At 43.6% G+C, this 20,771-nt stretch overlaps 1 protein-coding gene across 1 annotated transcript; it reads right to left on the bottom strand.

Annotated features, from left to right (window-relative positions):
• Positions 1-16,220: 16,220 nt before the first annotated feature.
• On the bottom strand, positions 16,221-20,260 carry HEY1 (hes related family bHLH transcription factor with YRPW motif 1). The gene is made up of 5 exons (XM_051770475.1): positions 19,793-20,260; positions 19,580-19,655; positions 19,421-19,504; positions 19,224-19,305; positions 16,221-18,418 (listed from the first exon to the last, which is right to left on the bottom strand). Exons 1-5 carry the CDS (start codon positions 20,014-20,016, stop codon positions 17,835-17,837), a joined length of 1,050 nt encoding a protein of 349 aa, XP_051626435.1. The 5' UTR covers positions 20,017-20,260; the 3' UTR covers positions 16,221-17,834.
• Positions 20,261-20,771: the final 511 nt, after the last annotated feature.

The raw sequence follows: 20,771 nt of genomic DNA on the forward strand, positions 1-20,771 counted from the left end.
TTCATAATGAGTTCTTGAAGGAAGGCAGGCACCTCTGTTCTCTCAGGCGTGTACCTCCATAGCTTTGATACAGCTCACCAGCAAACCAAGCTCGAAATTACAACACTGAAATTAGAGAGATCTTTCTCACTGTTTCCCATTATTTTTATGGTTATCCAAAGTCTCCACATCAAAGCTGAAGATGGATTTTTTTTCTTTCAAAGCTACATAGTTGTGGTGGACTAGGAGAGAGTTAAAAATAAAAAAGCCACCTCATATCATTTTTCCCTACCTAATCATTTTACAAAGTTGATAGCTTGGACATCTTCTTCCAGAGCTCTGAAATATGTAGACTTTACAGTACTGACAGGTTCACTTTCAGCCAGGGTAGGCTGCTGATGTGCCAAGCAGGGCTTGAGAGTCCCACATTCCTACCAGGCAGCCTGTACACAGCTGCTCTGTTTGGACACTGGGATTGTTTACTGAGACATGGGCTGTTTGCACCGACTGGCCTCCACAACCTCACATATTTAATGCTCACAGATGCAGCAAGCAGTCCTGGCTGCATAAAATTCTTTACATTGACTGAGTCACCTTGCAGCACATGTGCAAGGATGTATTCAAACAGCCCTGGCCTGTGCTTAGAGCCAGCTGAGCTCAGCCAGCTTGAAAACAAGGTTTCCCCAGCCAAGCTGTGAGTCCCAGGGCGCTCCAGTGGAAGCACTTGGATGCTGTAGCATGGCTACATGGGCTCTAGCTCACAGGTCACCCAGCTTACTGCTGTAGCCATGGAGCACTGTCCCAGATTAAATGGGAAATTGGAATGTTTTCCACATTTTAATATTGGAAAAAATTGTCACTTTTTATTTCAACCAGTAAAATATAGGGAATGATTTTTCATCTTCCCTTGTTTTTCCTTTCTGAGAGAAGTTAAATTTTTTCTTAGTTTGAAGGAGAAATGAAGGGGATCCATGCTTTCCCCTCTCCTGTAACACAGGGGGAGCGCTATGCAGTCGTGTACTATTTTACTTGTAATCTTCCATGGATTCTCCAGGCAAAGAGAGAAAGGAAAGAGTTTTCTAAATCGAAAATAATTGCTTCCCAGTGGAGTGAAACACATAGATGTAGCCCGTCTCTCTCCTTTTTTTCCCATCACATTTCAGAGTATTCTCCAACAGACTTAAAGGCAGGACAAAAACAAGAAATCAGCTCAGTATTCCAGCTTCCTTAGGAGCTCTGTCTGCATTAGATAAGACTCATGAATGTTACCATCTTGAGGGCTACTTCTGAGAAGAAGCCTGAAGATGGACATAAATAAAGCAAGAGGCTTTAGGAAGACAAAAAATCAAGTAGGTATGTGAGTGATAATATGAATATACATGGTATTCGTGGCATTGCATGAGGTAGCTGCTACACATCAACTGGGGTAACCATGTCAGTAACTGCAGATATTGCATTAAATTTAAGTATGAAGACCAAATCCACAATGATATTACAAATATGGCACTTTCAATAGCAAGGATAGCAATCAGCTTGCTGCTGGAGAAATTATTATTTCGATCTCTTCACAGGTGTTGGATATGATATGTCACTAATGTGATACAATCTGCCAAGCATCAACAACTCCATATGGAATCATAAAATTATTTTCACATGATTATCAAAGGCTGGCCAGATAGGTATGTGGTTCTGGTGAAAACATACTTATGAAAATATGACTATGAAAATATGAGTCAGCAGTGCCCTGGCAGCCAGGAGGGACAACTGTGTCCAGGGGGGCATCAGGCAAAGCATCGCTAGCAGGTAGAGGGAGAGGATTGTCCTGCTCTGCTCTGCAACAGTGCAGCCTCACCTGGAATATTGTGGCAGTTTTGGGCACTGCAATATAAGAAAGATATTAAGCTATTGGAGAGTGTCCAAAGGAGGGCAATGAAGATGGTGAAAGGCCTCAAGAGGAAGACGTATGAGGAGCAGATGAGGTCACTTCAGCCTCAAGGAGTCTGAGGGGAGACCTCATTGCAGTCTACAACTGCCTCGTGAGGGGAAGAGGGGCAGGCACTGATCTCTTCTCTGTTGTAACCAGTGACAGGACCCAAGGGAATGGCTTGCAGTTATGTCAGGGTAGGTTTAGGTTGGGTATTAGTTTTTCACCCAGAGGGTGGTTGGGCACTGGAATAGGCTCCCCAGGGAAGTGGTCACAGCACCAAGCCTGACAGATTTCAAGGAGCACTTGGACAATCCTCTCAGGCACATGACTCTTGGGGATGGTCCTGAGCAGGGCCAGGAGTTGAACTCTATGATCCTTGTGGGTCCCTTCCAGCTTGGCATATTCTGTGATTCTGTGAAAATGTCCTCCATTCAAGCAAATACTTGTCCATCAGTAACAGATTTTAAGCTGCCTTTGGAAAGTTGCTGGAAGCACAGACAGCGTTCCTATAAATGTTATTAAATTGAAGGCAACTCAAAGCAGAAATTAAAGTTTCTCTAATTTTATCTTCTCAATCACACTTTAGATGACTCACATTCTACCTACCTTAGTTAAATGGGCCTCTCTCATGACCCGATTTCCCCAGACAACAAGGGCCCTGAGTGCCCTTAAAAGCTACTCATCCTCTGAATAAACCTGTGTATGGCACTGGGCTTCATTTGTTACAACAGTCATAGGAGAATGTGAATCCATGAACTTCTAAAGTGCTATTGAACATTTTAGGAAGGACAGTTCCCCCTCACTACACACTGCTTAATATTTTCTGGCAAAAAAAGGTCTCAGAAGATATAGTGAGAAAAATATGTAAAGGAGAAGGCAGACAGTTTCTAAAATATGTTTTGGCTTACTCCAGATTACATATTTTGTCCATCATGACATAAAATAACAGAAGTCCAGAAAAAGTGTTTCATGGCAAATGTAGATCATTCTTTGGGATTTGGAAGAGGGGATAAAGTAACATAGATAACAAGGTAGCACGTCATTTTGGGTGTTTGGACCTCATCAATTCATGTGCACTTCTTGAAACAACGCAGTATTTGCCCTACAGAAACCTGTTTAAGTCACACACAAGGAATTGCACAGAATCCAGTATTTGTCAAACTGAAGTGTTCTACTTTGTAAAGAATTAACTTTGCCTCTCAAAACCAGATGAGGATCTGCAAAACTACTTGAGGATAAGTTTCTTTCCCTTTCTTTCCCATTAATCACAAGTTGATTTACTTAATTTATTTAAACGGGGACCACTTCCATGAATTCTTAAAAGAAAATGGATTACAGAGGAGGCTTAGACTGGGCATTGGGAAGTACTTTTTCACTAAGAGGGTGGTCAAACACTGAAAAAGACTTCCTAGAGACGTGGTCAATGCTCCAAGTCTGTCAGTGTTTAAGAGGCATTTGGATAATGCCATTAAACATATTTTAACTTTTGGTCAGCCCTGAGTGATCAGGATGAGATGACCACTGTAGGTCCCTTTCAAATGGCATTGTCTATTCCATTCTGTTTGATGCTATGATATACTATGCTGAAATGACTGTGGCATTCTGAACATATATAGAACTCTTTAACTGGACATCACTAGTAATTGCTGCAAATTTTTTGTATTACATTAGCATTTAGTTGGTTCTGATCATTCATGTTTTCATCCCTGAGAAAATATGGAATGAATTTTTGATGTTGAAACATTATCTCAGTTTTTATTATTCTGAAGAAAAATGGATGGTAATATAACATCCTCAAAGTAAAACCTTTTCAGTTACAGATTTAAATCATTGCATTTTGATCACACTTAAAAAGCCACAAAGTTTAAAATTATCCATTAACTTCACAGAAAAAGACAAAATAACACTTAAGATGTGTGGTTGTTCACTGGATCTTTGCATGGCTAATAAAGGATCTGACATGAATATTCACTAATATCAACAGAAATTTGTTCCATAGTGTCAGTAAATATTGAATCAGGCACCAAATAGATTATTCAAAATCTCATAGTTGACAAGGTGAGTCACTGCAAAACAAGAAACATTTAGAGTCACTTCAGTAAATAAGAAAAGACACACGCCATGACCCTTCAGACAATATCATCCTTTTATCCAGATATCATGACATAATTTCCCCTAAAATGGGAAGTGTATCGCTGTTGATCTGGAACTATGGCAGTCATTCTTTCATTCATCACATGTATCCAAACGGCACCAATATCTGACTGCAAACAGAAAAAAAAAGCAGTATAAGCAAATGAAATACTGTCCTTGGCTGCCTACAAAGACAGAAAAATTGATCTGGTTAAGTACCTATGATTTCATGTGTGATTCAGCTCAGGAGCTGCATCTCCCCATTCTCTGACATGATGAATTTTTCTGGATGAATTTTCTGGGTGAGCTACCTTCTTCCTACCTTCCTGCTTGCCAGGACAAGCTCTCGTGAGTTTATCAATTCTTGTTGTGCTATTAATGGCCATCAGAATATTAGGTGGCATACAAACAATAGCAGACTCTACATCTCAATAAAGTACCTAAGCACTGGCATGTACTAAGACCAAGTCCTTGTGTGCTGGATGCGGGCAGCACTGATCTCATGTTGACAGCAAAAAAAAATGCATGGAGGAGTTTCCCTGCTTTACCATAACTCCCAGCCACAAACCAACCTATCCCCAAAGTCAGAAGGCAGGCTACAGTCCTGCACATGCTATGCAATTCTTCCCTCGTGTTACGTGCTAAACCTAAAGTCAAGGGCAGGTTGTATAGGTTGTAGTTAAGCATCTGTGAAGATAATGACAAAGATTACTTCCATTTATTTTAACCCCCCCAAAGAGGAGTTTCTTCATCAGCCCCTTTGGAGAAAGATGTAAATAATAGAACATTTATGCTCACTTGATTTAATGATATGCATTTTTCTGCATGCTCCCCATGGTCCATCATCCAGAACATTTAAGGGAACCAAAAGAAACTGCTAGGAGTAGGAGAGCTCAATAGTGATCCCATGTCCTTTAGGATTATTTAGGATTCTGGCAGAATATTCCAACTGAGCAAAGCACCACGTAGGAGCCAGATGAGGGAAGAATCTTGTTCATCCTAGCGTTAAAAGATGACTGACCTTTGAGCAAATCCACTGATAGTTGTTATGTACCAGAGCAGGCATAAAGTAAAGACAATAAAAAATGATGCCTGGTGATGACAGCTAAAACCAGAATCCTAAAACATCTATCTGCTGAGTAGAGCCAAGTAAAGCATCAGCTTGTGCCTCTGATCACAGGCCACCAAGAAAGAGCTGCAGCATTCCTTGGCACATTCAGGAGATCCCATGGCTATTTTTGACAACTACCAGGTGGTGGCCAGCCAATACATTCTGCAGATGGGCAGATGATCACATCTTGTTGCCAAAAAGCTTTAAGAGATTTACTCTCTTAAAGAGGTCCACAGTATTTCTAAGGTCTCTCCCAGGCAGCAGCATCTCAGCACAGGGTGAGCTGAGAAAAAGCATCCAGCAGGTGATTGGGCACATCAGCTCACTCCTCAAAAGATAAAGGAGAACTCAAGGTGCTCTGGCAACAAATTCTGAGGACACCTCAAAGTTACCTATATGCCCAGAGGAGGGATTGTGTCAAGGCCATGAAGGTGCCTTTGTTACGGGTGAAGTCTGTTTCTTGGCACAGACATACTGTTTTGCTGTGCATCTCAGGCAACCAGTGCAAATATAAATCAGTTCAAATTTGAGGAGTGCTTTGTGGAGAGCTGAAGCCCCTCTGAGTAACACTCTTTTGTCAGTGAAAAAGTAAATTGTGTGGATCTTATGCCAACTGAGTGTCCCTTTTTAGCATTTTCAAACACAATGTCACGTAGGAGGATGCCAGAGAAGTAGTGGGAAAACAAAAGAAACTGCAAGCCTGGGTCTCGCGAGTCTACAGTGGAAATGGTTTTCATGTCAAATGATATGTGTCAAACATGAGTCACTGCTGCCACTTATCCCTGCCCAGAGGAGGGAAATGCATACTCTGTGGTCAAGGTAGAGCAGGACAAGATGATAGATATTATATAGTTTGACTCCAGCGCAAATGCGCTGTCAGGGTTTAATAAAGGCATCTCTCTATAATGCACATGACATTTGCATAGCACCCAATGAAGGACTGGAACCTCAACCTTCCAGCCAATATGAGTTTACCAACATTTCAGTGACAGAAAGCAATACTCTTGGAAAGCTCTCCTGAACCGCTGCCCACATTTGGTAGCTGTGGTGACTAATAGAAAGCTGTTGTTTTTAAAACAGCATTGGAACAAAAAAACTATAGTTCTGCTTCATTTTCCTCCCTGATTTTAGGTCAAGTGCCAGCAATGACTGACAGTTTGATACAAAGAAAAGTTTAGGTTGGGGTGTTATTAGTTAGACATGAAAAAGATGATACACCTCTGAAAGTGTGTACACGTAAGACATGTCTCTTCATTTTGAGAATGCGGTCTTATATAAAGGGGGCTGCTTAAACTAAGAGGAAAGTGGACCAATCCTCAGTCACTGTAATTTTGTGATCAAAGCTCCAGCAGCTCACAAATGCCAGCAATCTGGCCTGTTGTCTGCCTTTCAACCCCACTTTGCTGTCTGTGACGTTTGCCTTCAGTGTACCCAAGTTTAGTGTACTTCAGTAACTCAGTCAACAGAGGGAAGTAGATGGCAAACATTCCCTCCCAGAAGCCTGGGTTTATTTTCTGGCATTTTAGCGATATGAGAGGCATTGCTGATGCAAACCCTCTGGACAGCACTGCTGTGCTTTGCCATCAGGTTTCCTCTCTCATCAAGGCATCCCTGCCTCTTAAAAGTCAAAGTGAGTTGGTTTGGCCAGTGGTGTACATGGTTTGAATCATATCTCACTTCTTCAACAATTTGTCCAGAAAAAAAAAGCATCTGTTATGAAAAAAATTGTTAACACTGATCCTTACCTGCTCATCTGGACGCCACAGGGGTCTGTATGTTGTTAAGGTCACACTGTGTCATCCCTTGCATGTGATGCACAGACTAGGTTCTCTCTGAGATTATAGGAGCAAGTTCAGGGGCCAGAAGGGAGGATTTGCAGTGATGCCTGCAACTGCTCTTTGTTTTTAGGTGTGCTTGTCAGTGAGCCTGCGAGACTCTGACAGTTCAGTGTGCCTGACACATTTAACTATTTTCTCATTTTTTAATAACACTTAATTCAAACTTATTAATAGTGACTATTTCACCAGAGCATAAACACAACCTCTCATCCGGAATAGGTATTTGCAGTACTGTAATGCTGTTGTTCCACAGAGATGCTAGTGCAACTCCAGAGCAGAAAATTTTCTGACACTAGATTATTTACTGTAAGGGATCTCTCAGTGTTCAGTGGCACTGAATTCATTATTTTGCTGTTTTGATCATGTCATACTTGGTCCCACAGGTCCCAGGAAGAAACAGCAATCTCAGACTTCAACAGTGATCTCATCCCTCTGAAGACAGCAAGATGAAAACTTAATTATTACCCACGTTGCCATGTCTCTGTACAGGTTTTTTTGTTTGTTTCATTTTTTTAAGGAAATCCTCTTTCCCTTGTGCCATAAATGTTAGAATTGAGCCCCAACAGAGTTGCTGGCCTCAGAGGGAGAAGAAGGAAAACCCAGGGGAGTCAGTCCACTGTGCCCCAACCTGCAGAAAGCCACAGAGATGTCAGGATACAATACATACTATAAAGCTCTTTGCTGGAACAAAAGCACTCTCATTGCACTCTCATTCTCTTTTAAAACAACAGAGTTGTAAAAGTTATTTCTATAGACGTCTATTTTCTCTCTCTCGTAAAATTGTATGAAAGTGTTTCCCAAAAAGATCCAATGGCTTTGTTCAGCCAACACCCCCGCCCCAAACGGCGCTCCTTGACTCCCATGGGCCACACCACTGAATACAGCAATCAGTCTACTGCCTCACAGCCTTCCTCCTCTGTCTTGTGAAAGCCAGAACATAAACCAAAATTGTTCCAGAGACACTAATCTGTGTTTTCTGTACACTCCCCAAGAAGAGACACAACTGACATATTTTTGTATGTCCTCCAGAAAAGAGTTTTCCCTCCCACTCTAAGGAGATTTAGTCTTACAAAGGATTGCTAAACAAGTCTCCTATCCAAATTGCCTTTTTTTTCCCAACACCTTCATGTGGCGACTGTTTGTCCAAGGTTATAAGGACTCCTTCTTGACTTCTTGAATATGTCCCTGCCATCACTCCAACGTACAGATTGGCCATTTGAAAAAACTGAGCCATGCATAGGCACAAATGCTTTGCTGAAGCATCTAGTTGTTTGTTAGTGCTACACATTTGTCATTGTTCTTGTTATCAGGCAGCAGAACAAGAGACGCAACAGAAGGGAAACAAGCAATTAGTCGGGGAAAAATAAACTATGATACTGCTTGTGCCCAGGGAAGACTTTAGGAGCACAGTTGTGTCTGCAGAAATTCAGGACCTGAGCCACCTGGTGCAGAAAGAGTGATGTTTTTTTGCCAGCTTCTCATCCAGGTAATTACATCCATTTCATGAACAAAGGTAACTTCAGTCAGAATAAAGGTTCAGCCCAACTGATGGCCATCCTACCTCTTGTGTCTGAGTAACTGATACATCACACAGGGTTGGTAATCACCATGACACTTCTGGCAAACGAGGAGGATTGAGGGGAGTATCATCTCCTTTCACACATAGGCCTTTCCTCAACCCTAACTCTTTCCGCAGTCCAAACCAGTTTCCTTTCATGCCTTTAACTCCTCCCAAAGCTGCACTCTAACTGCCAGTTTTCACCTCCTAGACATTTTTGTCACTGCAGATTTTCTGCTCAGATCCCAGCTTGCACCTCCCCGTGTCTCCACCATGTGGATCCAGTGCCACAATGGCAATCTGTGCCATCTCAGCAGAACCTTCAGCTGTGCATCCCCCATGATCACACAGAGCTCCTCAAATGGATATTTTTCTCCCCTTAAACCCTCTCTTCTCTAGGTCTGGTCCACATGAAGGTAACCTACGTGTGTTACCAATTATCCCTGCTCATTGAAGGGGTCTGAATAGCAAATCCAAGACCTTCAGCCCTACTGGTGAACCATACACATGATGATTTGAGTCATCAAAAGTGAAGTCATGTCTTCAAATAATTTATTTAATACCTAGTACATTATACACAAAAGACTGTGTTAAAAATACAATGTTTAGTTCTGAAGTCAAACATGCAAAAACACATCTAAGGGAAGTATTAATTTTGCCTACAAAACCTGTTTCATTCCAACCACTGGCTGGATTTCCTTTCATCAGGGAGTAGTGAAGGGGTCTAGTTGTTGCTGAAACAGCTGAATGTGTTAGGAGACTTTAGAGTGGAAAATACAATCTTAAGATTAAGGGTAATGTGGGAACTGGACTCTTTTTTTTTTTTTTTTTTTTTGCTTCCATTTGCTTAAGTGCTGTAGGAGACTAGAAGAAAGCTTCCCAAATGTTCTCTGTGCTTCTCATTGTCTGAAACTCTGACATGGAAACTAGTTCAAACTGATGTGAAAGAGTATTCACCATCTGCAGCTTCCAGAAAATCAAGAGCATCTGTGCTTTGAATCCAGAACTGCTGCAGAAGTCCTGAAGAAAAGAAAAACAACCCAATTTCAAACACCTCATCCCAGCAGTTCGACTATTTGATTTTCAACTTTCTGAGTCCCAACTCTTTACCCAGAGCACAGTGCTATATCTCTGCAGTACACTGCAAATATAACTTAACTTTGAGGGAGCAAATGTAGTAGTGCTGAGACTGAAAAACCCTGAGGATAGGGAGAGGAAGCTTATTAATAAAAACCTCCTCTGTGGAGTTAGACTTCAGCAAAAAAGGGGTCTCAACTTTTCCCCTGTGTCCTACCCACTCCCCTGGAATACAGTTAATTCTGCAACTTCTGTGATCTTGGAACAAAGTCAGGCTAAATGCTGGGTAGAAGTTTGGCATACAAATTTATCTTCATCATCTCTTTCTGTCCCACAGGATTAAGAGCAGTGTTGCAACAGTACAAGTGAGTGAGGAGCAGAAACTGTCGCTAAAAATTAAATCTAAGGTGGCACTAGCCCTTGGCAAAGTCTTTAGCCTTTTTCAGTCGGTCAGACGTACTCATTAAGGGAACACTTTTTGGGATGTGTCAAATACAATCTCATAAAAATCTCCTTTCTGATGGGAGTTTTAGGTTATAAAAGTTAATGCAATGTAGATAGCTAAGTTGAACAGGCTGTTTCCCAATAGACTCTGGTATAAAAAATATTGCATTATATAAAGTTTGAATCACAGCTTTCTCAGCAACTGTTTGGTACAGACCAGATTTCTACCCCATGAAAGGCAATGAAAATAATATGGAGAGAAGGCTGCACTTCCTAGGAGAAGACATGGCAATAAGAAGAAATTTTGAACCTTTTTTTTCCCATTAGAATGTATACATCCAAAATAAAAGCTAAAGAATAATTTCATTATTTATTGCTCCCTCTTTATTTAAAAAATGCATAAAGTCAGCCTATCTGGCTAGAACATTATGAGGATATTGATGCAGTTAAAAAAAAAGAAAAAGGATCTTTCTACCCGGAAACCTGATGTGTCACTCCTTCAGCTTTGTCCCTGGGGGCAGACCATGGGAATTGCCAGTCATGGGCCACTGTGGCTCTCAGCCAGCCCTGCCATTGAGGATGTGCTTTCAGGCTGGGATGTTGCTGTGCTGCAGGGGCAGAAAATGAGCCTTCAGTCTGTTTGCTGGCATGATGAGATTGGGTCTGTGGGTGCTGTGTAAAGAGTCCCACAAACCTCTGTCAGCACCATGAAGAAGTAGGGAGCCTTCTTACCTGCCAGAGAGGAGGGAAAAATTAGACAGACTTTGCCTGAAACAACAACAACGCAAAGACTTTTAGAGCCCCATAACATGTTTTGATTTAGCTTCTTTCACTGAGTATCGAACTCATTCAGGGCTCTCAGAGTTTCATGGCTGGTTGGGTCAGAGGGGTAAATGGGATTTCAACCCTCTTCTTTGAAACAGGCACAGATTTAACAGGTGAGGGAATGACAACCATTTAGCTTTACATCTACAATCACACCTCTCAGTGTGCTTAGTTGATTTGGTGCCCCAAATCTCAGGACACAGCTATGGCTACATAGTAGTTCAGCCCCTGGCTTCAGGTAGGAACTGCACCTGCCCGTTGCTCAGCCCATACTGGTTTATGTGGTGGGAATGGTCTGTGCAGCTGGAACTGAGGTGCTGGTGGCCAGATCTTGGAAACATATTGGAAGAGTTTGTCTTCAAAGAGCTCTTCTTTCTGTTTGCACAGCATTTACAGCACACTGCTGACTAATGCACCTTACCCCTGCCCATGTCAGCCTAATGGATGTTTGGTTTTGGCCCACAGGTATGTGCACCATTCACATCTCCACCTATTCCAGCTCTTAACGGGGTAAAGTTTAATCATTCTTATTCCTGGTGCTATTTTGGGGGCAAATAAGAGTCATTCTGTCATTGCGTGCTCCAGAAAACATGAAAGTCTCTAAGGAGCCCAGGCTTCCTGTTACCAATGCCTTAAACTTTGCCCCACCTTTGGGAAGCACAGGCAGCTAGTGGAAGAATGTCATCCACTCTAACAATTGATTTTCTTATGTACAATAACGTCAGACCTTTTAAATAAAAGGCTGACCCGTCTCCTTCTAAAATAATTCATCTGTTTTATGGAGTGTTGTTCTGATTATATACAATTCCCACAAGAAGGGAAGTACCTTTAAAATAAGGACTATTCAGTACTAGTACAGGATTTCCTCTTGTTGTTGATAATTTCCTCTTAACAGAAGATGCAATGAATCCCAGAGAAATTCAAAGGGGCAATCTACAGACAGTTAGGCATCTACATTATACAGGGAACATTGTTCAATCACATTGATGTTTTCCTGATAAAGTAAAAAACAGATATACCTGCTGTGCAGCATGTAAAATAGTTCCTACAGCACACACTTCAGTTCCCTTTGCTACATTTTTAATGACTATCCAATCCCACAGACTTTCACATAGCCATCACTGAACAGCAACAGATGACAATTTTTCTCATTTCATCCTTTGCTGTTTAAATCCAGCCTCTGAAATAGCCTCCACTGTTAAAGAAGTCAGCCTTGGTGACAATAAGAAGAGGCATGATCAAGTCATTATCTACACTATCTCCAGCAGATATATAATATGAAACAAGTTAACAGTTCTGTGTTCCCTCTACCAGACATCCCTTATCTGGTGGATAAGGAGGCAGAGCTATTTTTCCACTACTAGTCAGAATGTGCACCTGCCCTACTCATACAATGGCAAAAGTCCTCGTATACCTATGTAGATGGCTAAGCCATGCCCAGAAACACCATACCAAAATCCAGGAGCTAAGTGGCTGTACTAGCAGCAAGGTGGTAACTGCTGATGAAGGCTGAGAGATTTGTGGAAGAGGCTACCAGTCATTAGGTGCTCTTCTCAGTTATCCTGATGTCTCAAATTCTCTGTCAAGTTGGGTCAAGCCCCCTCTCATGCTTTAATTCCTTGACCTCCTTACCCTTACTTGACCAGATTGTACAAATGCAATCAGTAAACCATACTGTGATGCATTTTTATAGCCGATAAGTCCATCTAGCCCTGCTTTCTCCCTAGCCAGTGAGTTGACCCATCAAATTCAGTAGAGACGTTCACACACATTTGTTTCAGCACTTTACTGGTTTTAAACTATTTGCCTTGCTGTTTGTATGTTGCTCATCTGTTTCTGGTTTACTGAGCAAAATTATGAATACTAAGTATTACCTTCCCTTCTCTGAATCCTCTGCATACTGGCATGCAGCTTATTTTTTCATCTGATGTCAGGTATTTCCGTATCTTTGCCACAAGCAGTGCAAACAATGCATCACTTCATTCATCTGTTTAGTTTTCCTCTGATCGTGCAGATCAGCCTTCCTTCCTTCTCCTGCCATTCTGTCCCAGAGCTGTTTCACCAGCTACTTCCAACATCCTATTTTCTGTGAAAGCAGTGCAAAACAGACAAATGCTGTTTAACCTGTTACTAATGTCTGTGCTTAGATTTTACAGCCTACCTTGGAGTAAAGCCACCTGGAAAGCTCCAAGAAGCCTTTTCAATGCAGAGAGAAAAGTGTGATCTGCAGAGGCCGCCCAGTGCTGAGGCTGCCCCAACAAGCAGTAGTGCAGAAGATGTGCAAAATGGTTGCAGCTACTCCCCCCTTCCTCTCCTGAAGCAAGTGGCCTGGTAAAAGGCTCTGAAAAGGTCTGAGCAATGTAATGTGGTTAAGGGCTTTATAAGCAGGGCAGAATGCCCCCAGTGCTCAGCTGTCTTGAGCACTTAGATAAGCTCCTCCTGCATTATACAGCTGTGTTACATGATTTATTGAAGAAAAAAAAAAAGAAAAAAACAGCTGGAAGAAAACCTCTGTCTATGAAGTTTGCTGTAAAGACTTGGGCAGACTGCACATAGCATGGGTTAGAGCAAGGCAACTTGGTCCACTCCTTCAAGCTGCATGAATAATCAGTAGAATTTGCTAGCAAAAAAATTACGTGGAACTAGCTGGAATAAGAGAGAACATATAATACCCAAGCACTTCCTTAATAAAAGCTTTCAGCAAACAAACCCTTCAGACTACTAAAAGACACCTTCAAGTATCTGTATCTTACTAGGTATGGGCATTTTAACATTTATTACCACAGTCAAGCTACTATATTGCAAGCATGAGTCAATGCTCACATATTCTGGCTCCAGAAGAAAGGGACTTTTCTAATTTTTATTTATAAGCTGGGCAAGTGAAGAGAGAGGCACTCAGTTGTAGGCAAAGCACACACAGACCCTATGAGGCCAGGTACACTGGTTAATATGTGGACATATTGGTGCCTTAACGTACTGAGTCACAAGTACCACAACTGATCTCTGCAACCTTTCATGTAAGGCCTCAGGAAAGGGCTTTGTAAATAATTTTTGTTGCCTTCCAGCACAAAACCCGTGACCTCTACATTACTCACTAGAGACTTCCAGCTCCATGTAGAGTGCATTACAATTTAAACTGGGAGTTTCTGGCAAGAAACATTTGTCCATATGCACACAATATAAAACAGGAAGAAGGATTTCAGTTTCTCTCTGCTCACTTGGGCTTATTTGTTGCAGGAAAAAAAAAAATAACCTGGCAGTCTTCCCACCACTATGCAATAGTCTAGGAAGGCTCCTGTCACCTGGGGAATTACATGCTGATGTGTGAGTGAAGAGAGCAATAGCCAGGATTCACAGGGTTTTCAGCATGATCCTAATAAACTCTGTCATGCTACTAGTGTAAAGACAGGAGCACTGAACAGAAAGCATCTTAAGAACTACTGACAGCTTCTTTCCAAAAGCTAAAAAAAATGTCACTTTCATCAGCTATTCCTTTATGCCAAAGCACAGAACAGATTTCTAGAGGTTTGTATCTGGTTTTGTGCAGTATTTACCAGCCTTTTAACTTTATTCTGCACTCAAATCCAGACTCCTTGATAAAGGAAGAAAATATTAGCTTAAACACCACATCATCTTACATCCCACACAGGGCTTTAGCCGGAGGATTTCTGGATGGACATATTTCATCCAAAGCAATTGAAGGTAGTTGGGGGGTCATGGGATACATTCCCTTTCTTCTCCGGCATCCCTCTGGTTAAGCTTGTGCTCCTCAGTTGCTCCTTTGCAATAGGGTAAACAAGTAAATGTTCTGGGCTCAGAAGATATCTGTTCCTTATAGAAGCAAGCTTATTTTGCCTTTCTCAGTTTGTCTTCAGAAATCTAGCATCCTACAGGAAAGAAAAAAATAGCAGAACATCTCAGAACTGTAGTTTTTGAGAAAAAAACAGCATTTATTATTAATATAGAATATTTCCAACTACCACTGTCTCTGAGGAAAGGAGACAAAGCACTGCCATACCTGTTTCACAGCTGGCAAAACAGATATGCATTAAACGATTGTCAAGCCACATGTATGAAGTTAGCACCAATAATAATACAGCCCTGGGCTTACAACTCTGGTGTTTCAGCTTCTGGCCACGCTTTTCCCTTTTGAATTACTAGTTTTTGTGATTTCCTAGAATTCATTCCTCTCTTTCTACCATAACAACCGGTAGATTTTGAATCCCTAAAAATTAATATTGAATTACTGCAAAAGTTGAATAAAATTAGTACTTTTCATTAATACCTTTGTCATTGGTAATGGAAAGAGAAGACAGTGGATATAGAGACAAACACCAGCAGCTAAACTTTTATTGCACTCTGCTTCTGAAGTCCATTCAAGAGTAGGACAGTGGGACAAAAATAATTATAGGGGTCTTTCTACACAAAAGAGCCAGCTATTTAGAGGGAGGCAAAGTCATTTGAATGTCAATGAAATAACCATTAAAAGGCTGAGAAGCATTGCCATTTATTAAAAGATCTAAAGAATAGTTGCATGCACTATAGCAATCTTCTAGGTAGGAGTTGTTAATTTGCTATAAAAACCTGTTAGGGACAGGGCAGAGGGTAATTAAACAGGAGACAATACACACAGTGAAAGGAAACTGGATTTGGAATTTTACAGCCTCTTATTTCAGGTTTCTACATGAAATACTAGGCTCTATAATCTCTCCTTAATAACACCTATGTATTTCTAGCTCCCGCAGTTTTGCATTTCACTTCTAGCAGTGGTCTCCTACAGACTTGGGAGGAAGGTAAAACAAGGTTACGCACTTGAATGCTCTCCCGCTCTTTCCAGCCTCACAGCAATCCTTCTTCTGAGAAAGCCTCTCATCAATGCCACTCCTTAATTGGCCCAAGAGCCCCCCTTTAAACAAAGCTCTCGTCTCCCACAGGGCTGATCTCTTTCTGCTATTCTGGCAGAGCTAAATCCAGACAAGGATGTGCCATTTACCAACACAAGGGTAGCATAAATTCAAATGCATAGGAAAGAAGCAAAGTACTTCCAGGAGAAGTTGTTGATGTTCTGCAGGCAGAGATTTGCAGGTAGGACAGACCTCATCCAGAGAAAACCTATCTACCAGTAATCCTGGCAGGTTGCTACTTAAAGTGTTAGGCACCAGTGGTACTGCTCAGTAACAAACACAGGATCAGTCGGAGACCTTGGGTAGATTCTGTACTAAAGGACTGACTGACTGTGAGCTAAACCAGACTGTCAGGTACAAAACTTTGTTGCAGAGCTATAGGGCAGATAACAATTTCATGAGTTAGACAGAAAACAACTCCACATTTGTAAAAATGATCACTTTTTAATAGTAATAAAAGTCACTAAGACAATTCATGTGCAGTGCAGCTTTAACCTCTTCTATAGCAGAAACCCTTGTATCTTCACTGTCTGCCCACACACTGCCAGGCACGTAAAAGTGACATGCAAAACAAATCCTACATTTTCCTTTCCTCAGCTGTTACTCCAAGGCACTGTGGTTCTTCATGTACTCAGCTAGTGTAGCTAAGCATGCCATAATATCTGAGAAAAGAGTAAATACAAATGCCCATGGTAGGACTAAGTAGCAATTGTTTGACATCTCCCATGACACCCAGAGGCATAGAATTCTCCACTGATATGTATCAGACAAGCATGTCATTTAAAATACTTCGTTCTTTCTCCTTTATTTAGCCACAACACAGATACAAGAGCAGGCAAACCCCATCCAATGGAACTCCCTCAATAAACCTGTTCAGATTAAGATTCTCATGAAATCAAACAAAATATACGTGTACATGCACACACTCTCTCACACACTGGAACACAGCAGAGCCCTTACAAAATGAAGAGTGCCACTGAACTGCACTTAAAAGTAAAATGCAATAGAAAAATCAACTGGTTAGGATGCACCTGTTAAGCAACAAGGCTGGGTACTGAACGGGTTCCACTGTACCATTCCATTGGCTAATTAAATACCAGCATCATTCATTTCAGGTGAGAATGTGAAGCTCACAGAGAGTCTGATCTCAGATACCCAAGAATTCAGGCTAATAGAACAATTACTCCACTGTAACTCCAAGCATAATCTGGCCCTACAAAATGAATATGCATATGACCAGCTCCAGCTGGAAGACTACTGCAGGTGACAACTTTATTTCCCTTAACTTCCCCAGCAAATAAACCCATCACCAATACACTGTGCAATTTGGCTTTTGCACCCCCCTTACTCATACCGTTCCTTTTGGTGGGAGAAATAACATAGTGGCTCTGAGATGTGAGTAAATGTTCACTAGGGACTAAAATAAGACCACCAAATATACCAAACTACTGCAGAAGAAATAGAAATTGGACTCTTACATAAAACTGGTCAGGCAGGTCCATCTGATTTGTCAACGCTTTGCTCAGAAATATAAGACTCAAATATAGTTTACAAAAAGAGTAATTCTTTATAGAACATCTCAATGTCAAAATACTAATAAAAACAGAGCTTGTTAATGCTGAGAAGAGTGGTCTTGGAAAAATTAATAACAAAACTAGGCCTTCACCAAGATTAATATGTGATATCTCTTCATAAAAAGCCAGTCTGATGCACTCAGGAAAAATGAAACATTTGAAGCAAACTGTTTACAAAAGTGACTTAAATGCTCAGCAGAGATCTAACACAAGTGTTAACAAAACACTATGGTAATTTTATTTTTGGACAACTTCAGCAACTATTAAAAAAAAAAAACAACCAACAAACTGTTAATACAATGTAGAAAACAACAAAAAAAGTCCAATGAGACAGTTTTTAGACAGACTTGTTTAAGGTGAAGCTGTACCTTTGTCCCAGTTATTAAGAACTTCAACATTAAGGGTGGCATAACCCAGCTCAGCTAGGTTTGTCGGCTTTCCCACCCTAACTAAAGAGTTGGTTCTTAGAAGGCGCCAATCTCAGTCCCCCAGGGTCTGTATGGTTTGCTAAGTGTTGCTGACTGCGTTGGTGTAGATGGGCTCAGCACATTGGGGGACAGCAGATGAAAGGAGCCAAACGAAAAGGGGAACGCAGACAGCGATGCCATGGAGGAGAGAAGCGGAGGAGACAGTTTAGTAGTAGATGTGACCACAGGGAGCACTGGTCCAACGCTGCCATTTGGGGGCACTCTGAGTGAGGAAGTTTCAGCATGTGGGGCAGCAATTCTGGTCTGGTGATGTGGTTCTGTAGAAGATGCTACAGTACTGGTATTGCCATGCCCATTTTGAGCCAGCAGCAACGGGTGAGGTATGTGAGGGTGATGTCCAAAGGCATTGCCCCAAGGAATGTGTCCAATGCCAGTGTGTGCACTACTTGCTGCTTCCCGTTGAGAGGCGTAGTTATTGAGATGAGACACGAGTCGAACTCGCAGAGGATCAGAGGCATCCAGACCCTCTATGATACTCAGGTATCGAGCAACTTCAGCCAGGCATTCTCGAAACCCCAGACTCCGATAGTCCATAGCCAAAGCATGAGCATCAAAATAACCTAAGAGAAAAGAACAGTCTTAAGATGCTGTTTTCTAGTTATTGTCTACAAGTAGCCTTCCCACTCCACCCTCCCCTGTAAGCGTATTCCATTTGTATGTGGTTAGTATTCCCAACCATAGCCTAGCTGCTGAGCTCCTTTTTTTTCCTTTTTTTTCTCCTTTTTTTTTGTCTAACAAGCTTTTCTGTGCTGTGATGCTTCAAGTCCCAAGACTAGTCAGAAACTGCCATTTTTAAACTGGAATTGCTCACTGTCACTGGAGGAAAGTATTTTTGTTCTTTCCATGGCTCCCCTGTGCAAGCAAAACCACAGCACAATGAAATTCATTAGAAACACAAGTCCTAACTTAGCAGAGGGGACTTAAACAGGCAAAGTACTTTTTTCTTAAAAGCACTTTTCACCATTTTTGCTAATTCTTTTCACCACTTATTTCATCCTGTATTTTTTCCTAGTTCCAAACTTTCAGAAAGTTAGAGAAACAAACATTAGACAACAACAATAACTGTTTTCCAAGCTGCCAAAATCTGATTCACTTCACAGTGCTGACACATTGCTAGAGAGACTTGCACTCACTCTCCTCTAGAACAACCCAGAGCTAGCACCACAAAGCCTTTCAGTGCTAGCAATGCCGCAAACCTTGTAAAGTAGGAGAAACCCCCAAATTCCTGATGAAACATATGATAGCTACCATCCACGTTCTCCAAGCACTCCCCAGCACACTGCACACCCGATACTCAGGAATATGCTCCTCTCACAGCAGTCTCTCTGCAGAGCTGCTGCCTCACTGTCAGGCACAAAACTTTACCTTTCCCTCCCGCTGTATGCAGCATTTTCAGGTGATCGACAGTCATCTGCAGAATCTCTGCTTTTTCCAACTTGGCTGATCCCTAAGAGGGAATGGGGAGTACGAAACATTTTAGGCAGAACCAGAGACGTTACCGAGAGGGTGACACTCCCTGCCGGGAGCGGAGGGAGGCAGAGCAGAAGGACGCTGGGCGCTACCTGCTTCTCAAAGGCGCTGGGCACCAGCCTCCTCAGTTCGGACAGGCTGTTGTTGATGCGATCGCGGCGGCGCTTCTCGATGATCTGTAGGGCAGAGAGCGGGGGTCAGGGCGGCCGGGCCGGGCTGCGGGGAGCCGCGGCCGGCCGGCGGGCACTCACCCCTCGGCGCCTCTTCCTGGCCAGGATCTGCGAGGTGGTGGAGGGCGACATGGAGCCCGCGGCCGAGCTCAGGTTCCTGCGGGGGGGAGCGGGACACCGGTCACGGCAGGGGCCGAGGGGCTCGGGGGTGCCGGGGGTGCCGGGGCTGCGCGGGGCCGAGGGGAGGGAGGGGGCGCCACGCAGCCCCACGGTGCCCACCCTGCCTGAGCTCACCCATTCTCGTCTGCGCTCTCCTTCTCCACCTCGATGGCCTCGTCCAGCTCCTCGCTGTCCGACGAGCTGTACTCGGGGTGTGCCCGCTTCATGGCACCGCCGGCGGGGACGGCGCCAGGGGCGGCGGGGCGCGGGCGGCCGTCGGGGAGGCGGCGGGCGGCAGGGCGCGGGAGGAGCGCTCCCAGTGCGCGTCCCGCGCCTCGCCCGGCGCCCGTCTCCCCCATGGAGTTCCCACGCCTCGCGGTCGGGCAGGAGGCAGCGGGCAGGCAGGGAAGCAGGCAGGGAAGCAGGCAGGGAAGCGGGAGCAGCGCACGGTCACAGCCGGGCACGGCGCGCCCGCCGCCCCGCACGGCGCCGCCACGCGCGGGCCCCCCCACCGGCCATTGGCCGCCGGAGACCCGGCCACAGCCAATCGCCGCCAGCCCGCAGCGGGGCCACGCCCCCACGGCCGGGTGGGAGGCCGTGGGAACGCGGGGGAGGGGGATGGATGGATGGAGGGATGGAGGGATGGATGGAGGGATGGAGGGATGGAGGGATGGATGGAGGGAGGGATGGAGGGATGGAGGGAGGGATGGCGGGGTGGAGGGATGGCGGGGTGGATGGATGGATGGATGGATGGATGGAGGCATGGATGGAGGGATGGAGGGATGGATGGAGGGATGGAGGGATGGAGGGAGGGATGGATGGAGGGATGGAGGGAGGGATGGATGGATGGAGGGATGGATGGAGGGATGGATGGATGGAGGGAGGGATGGATGGAGGGATGGAGGGAGGGATGGAGGGATGGAGGGATGGATGGATGGATGGAGGGAGGGATGGAGGGATGGATGGAGGGAGGGATGGAGGGATGGAGGGAGGGATGGAGGGATGGAGGGATGGAGGGGTGGAGGGATGGAGGGGTGGAGGGATGGAGGGATGGATGAACGGAGGGATGGAGGGAGGGATGGGTGAGGAGGGAGTGTCAGTCAGGGATGGCAGC

The sequence above is a fragment of the Manacus candei genome, unplaced genomic scaffold (assembly GCF_025592945.1).
Source record: "Manacus candei isolate 608988 ecotype Guabito, Panama unplaced genomic scaffold, ASM2559294v1 h1tg000008l, whole genome shotgun sequence".
Lineage (NCBI taxonomy): Eukaryota > Metazoa > Chordata > Aves > Passeriformes > Pipridae > Manacus > Manacus candei.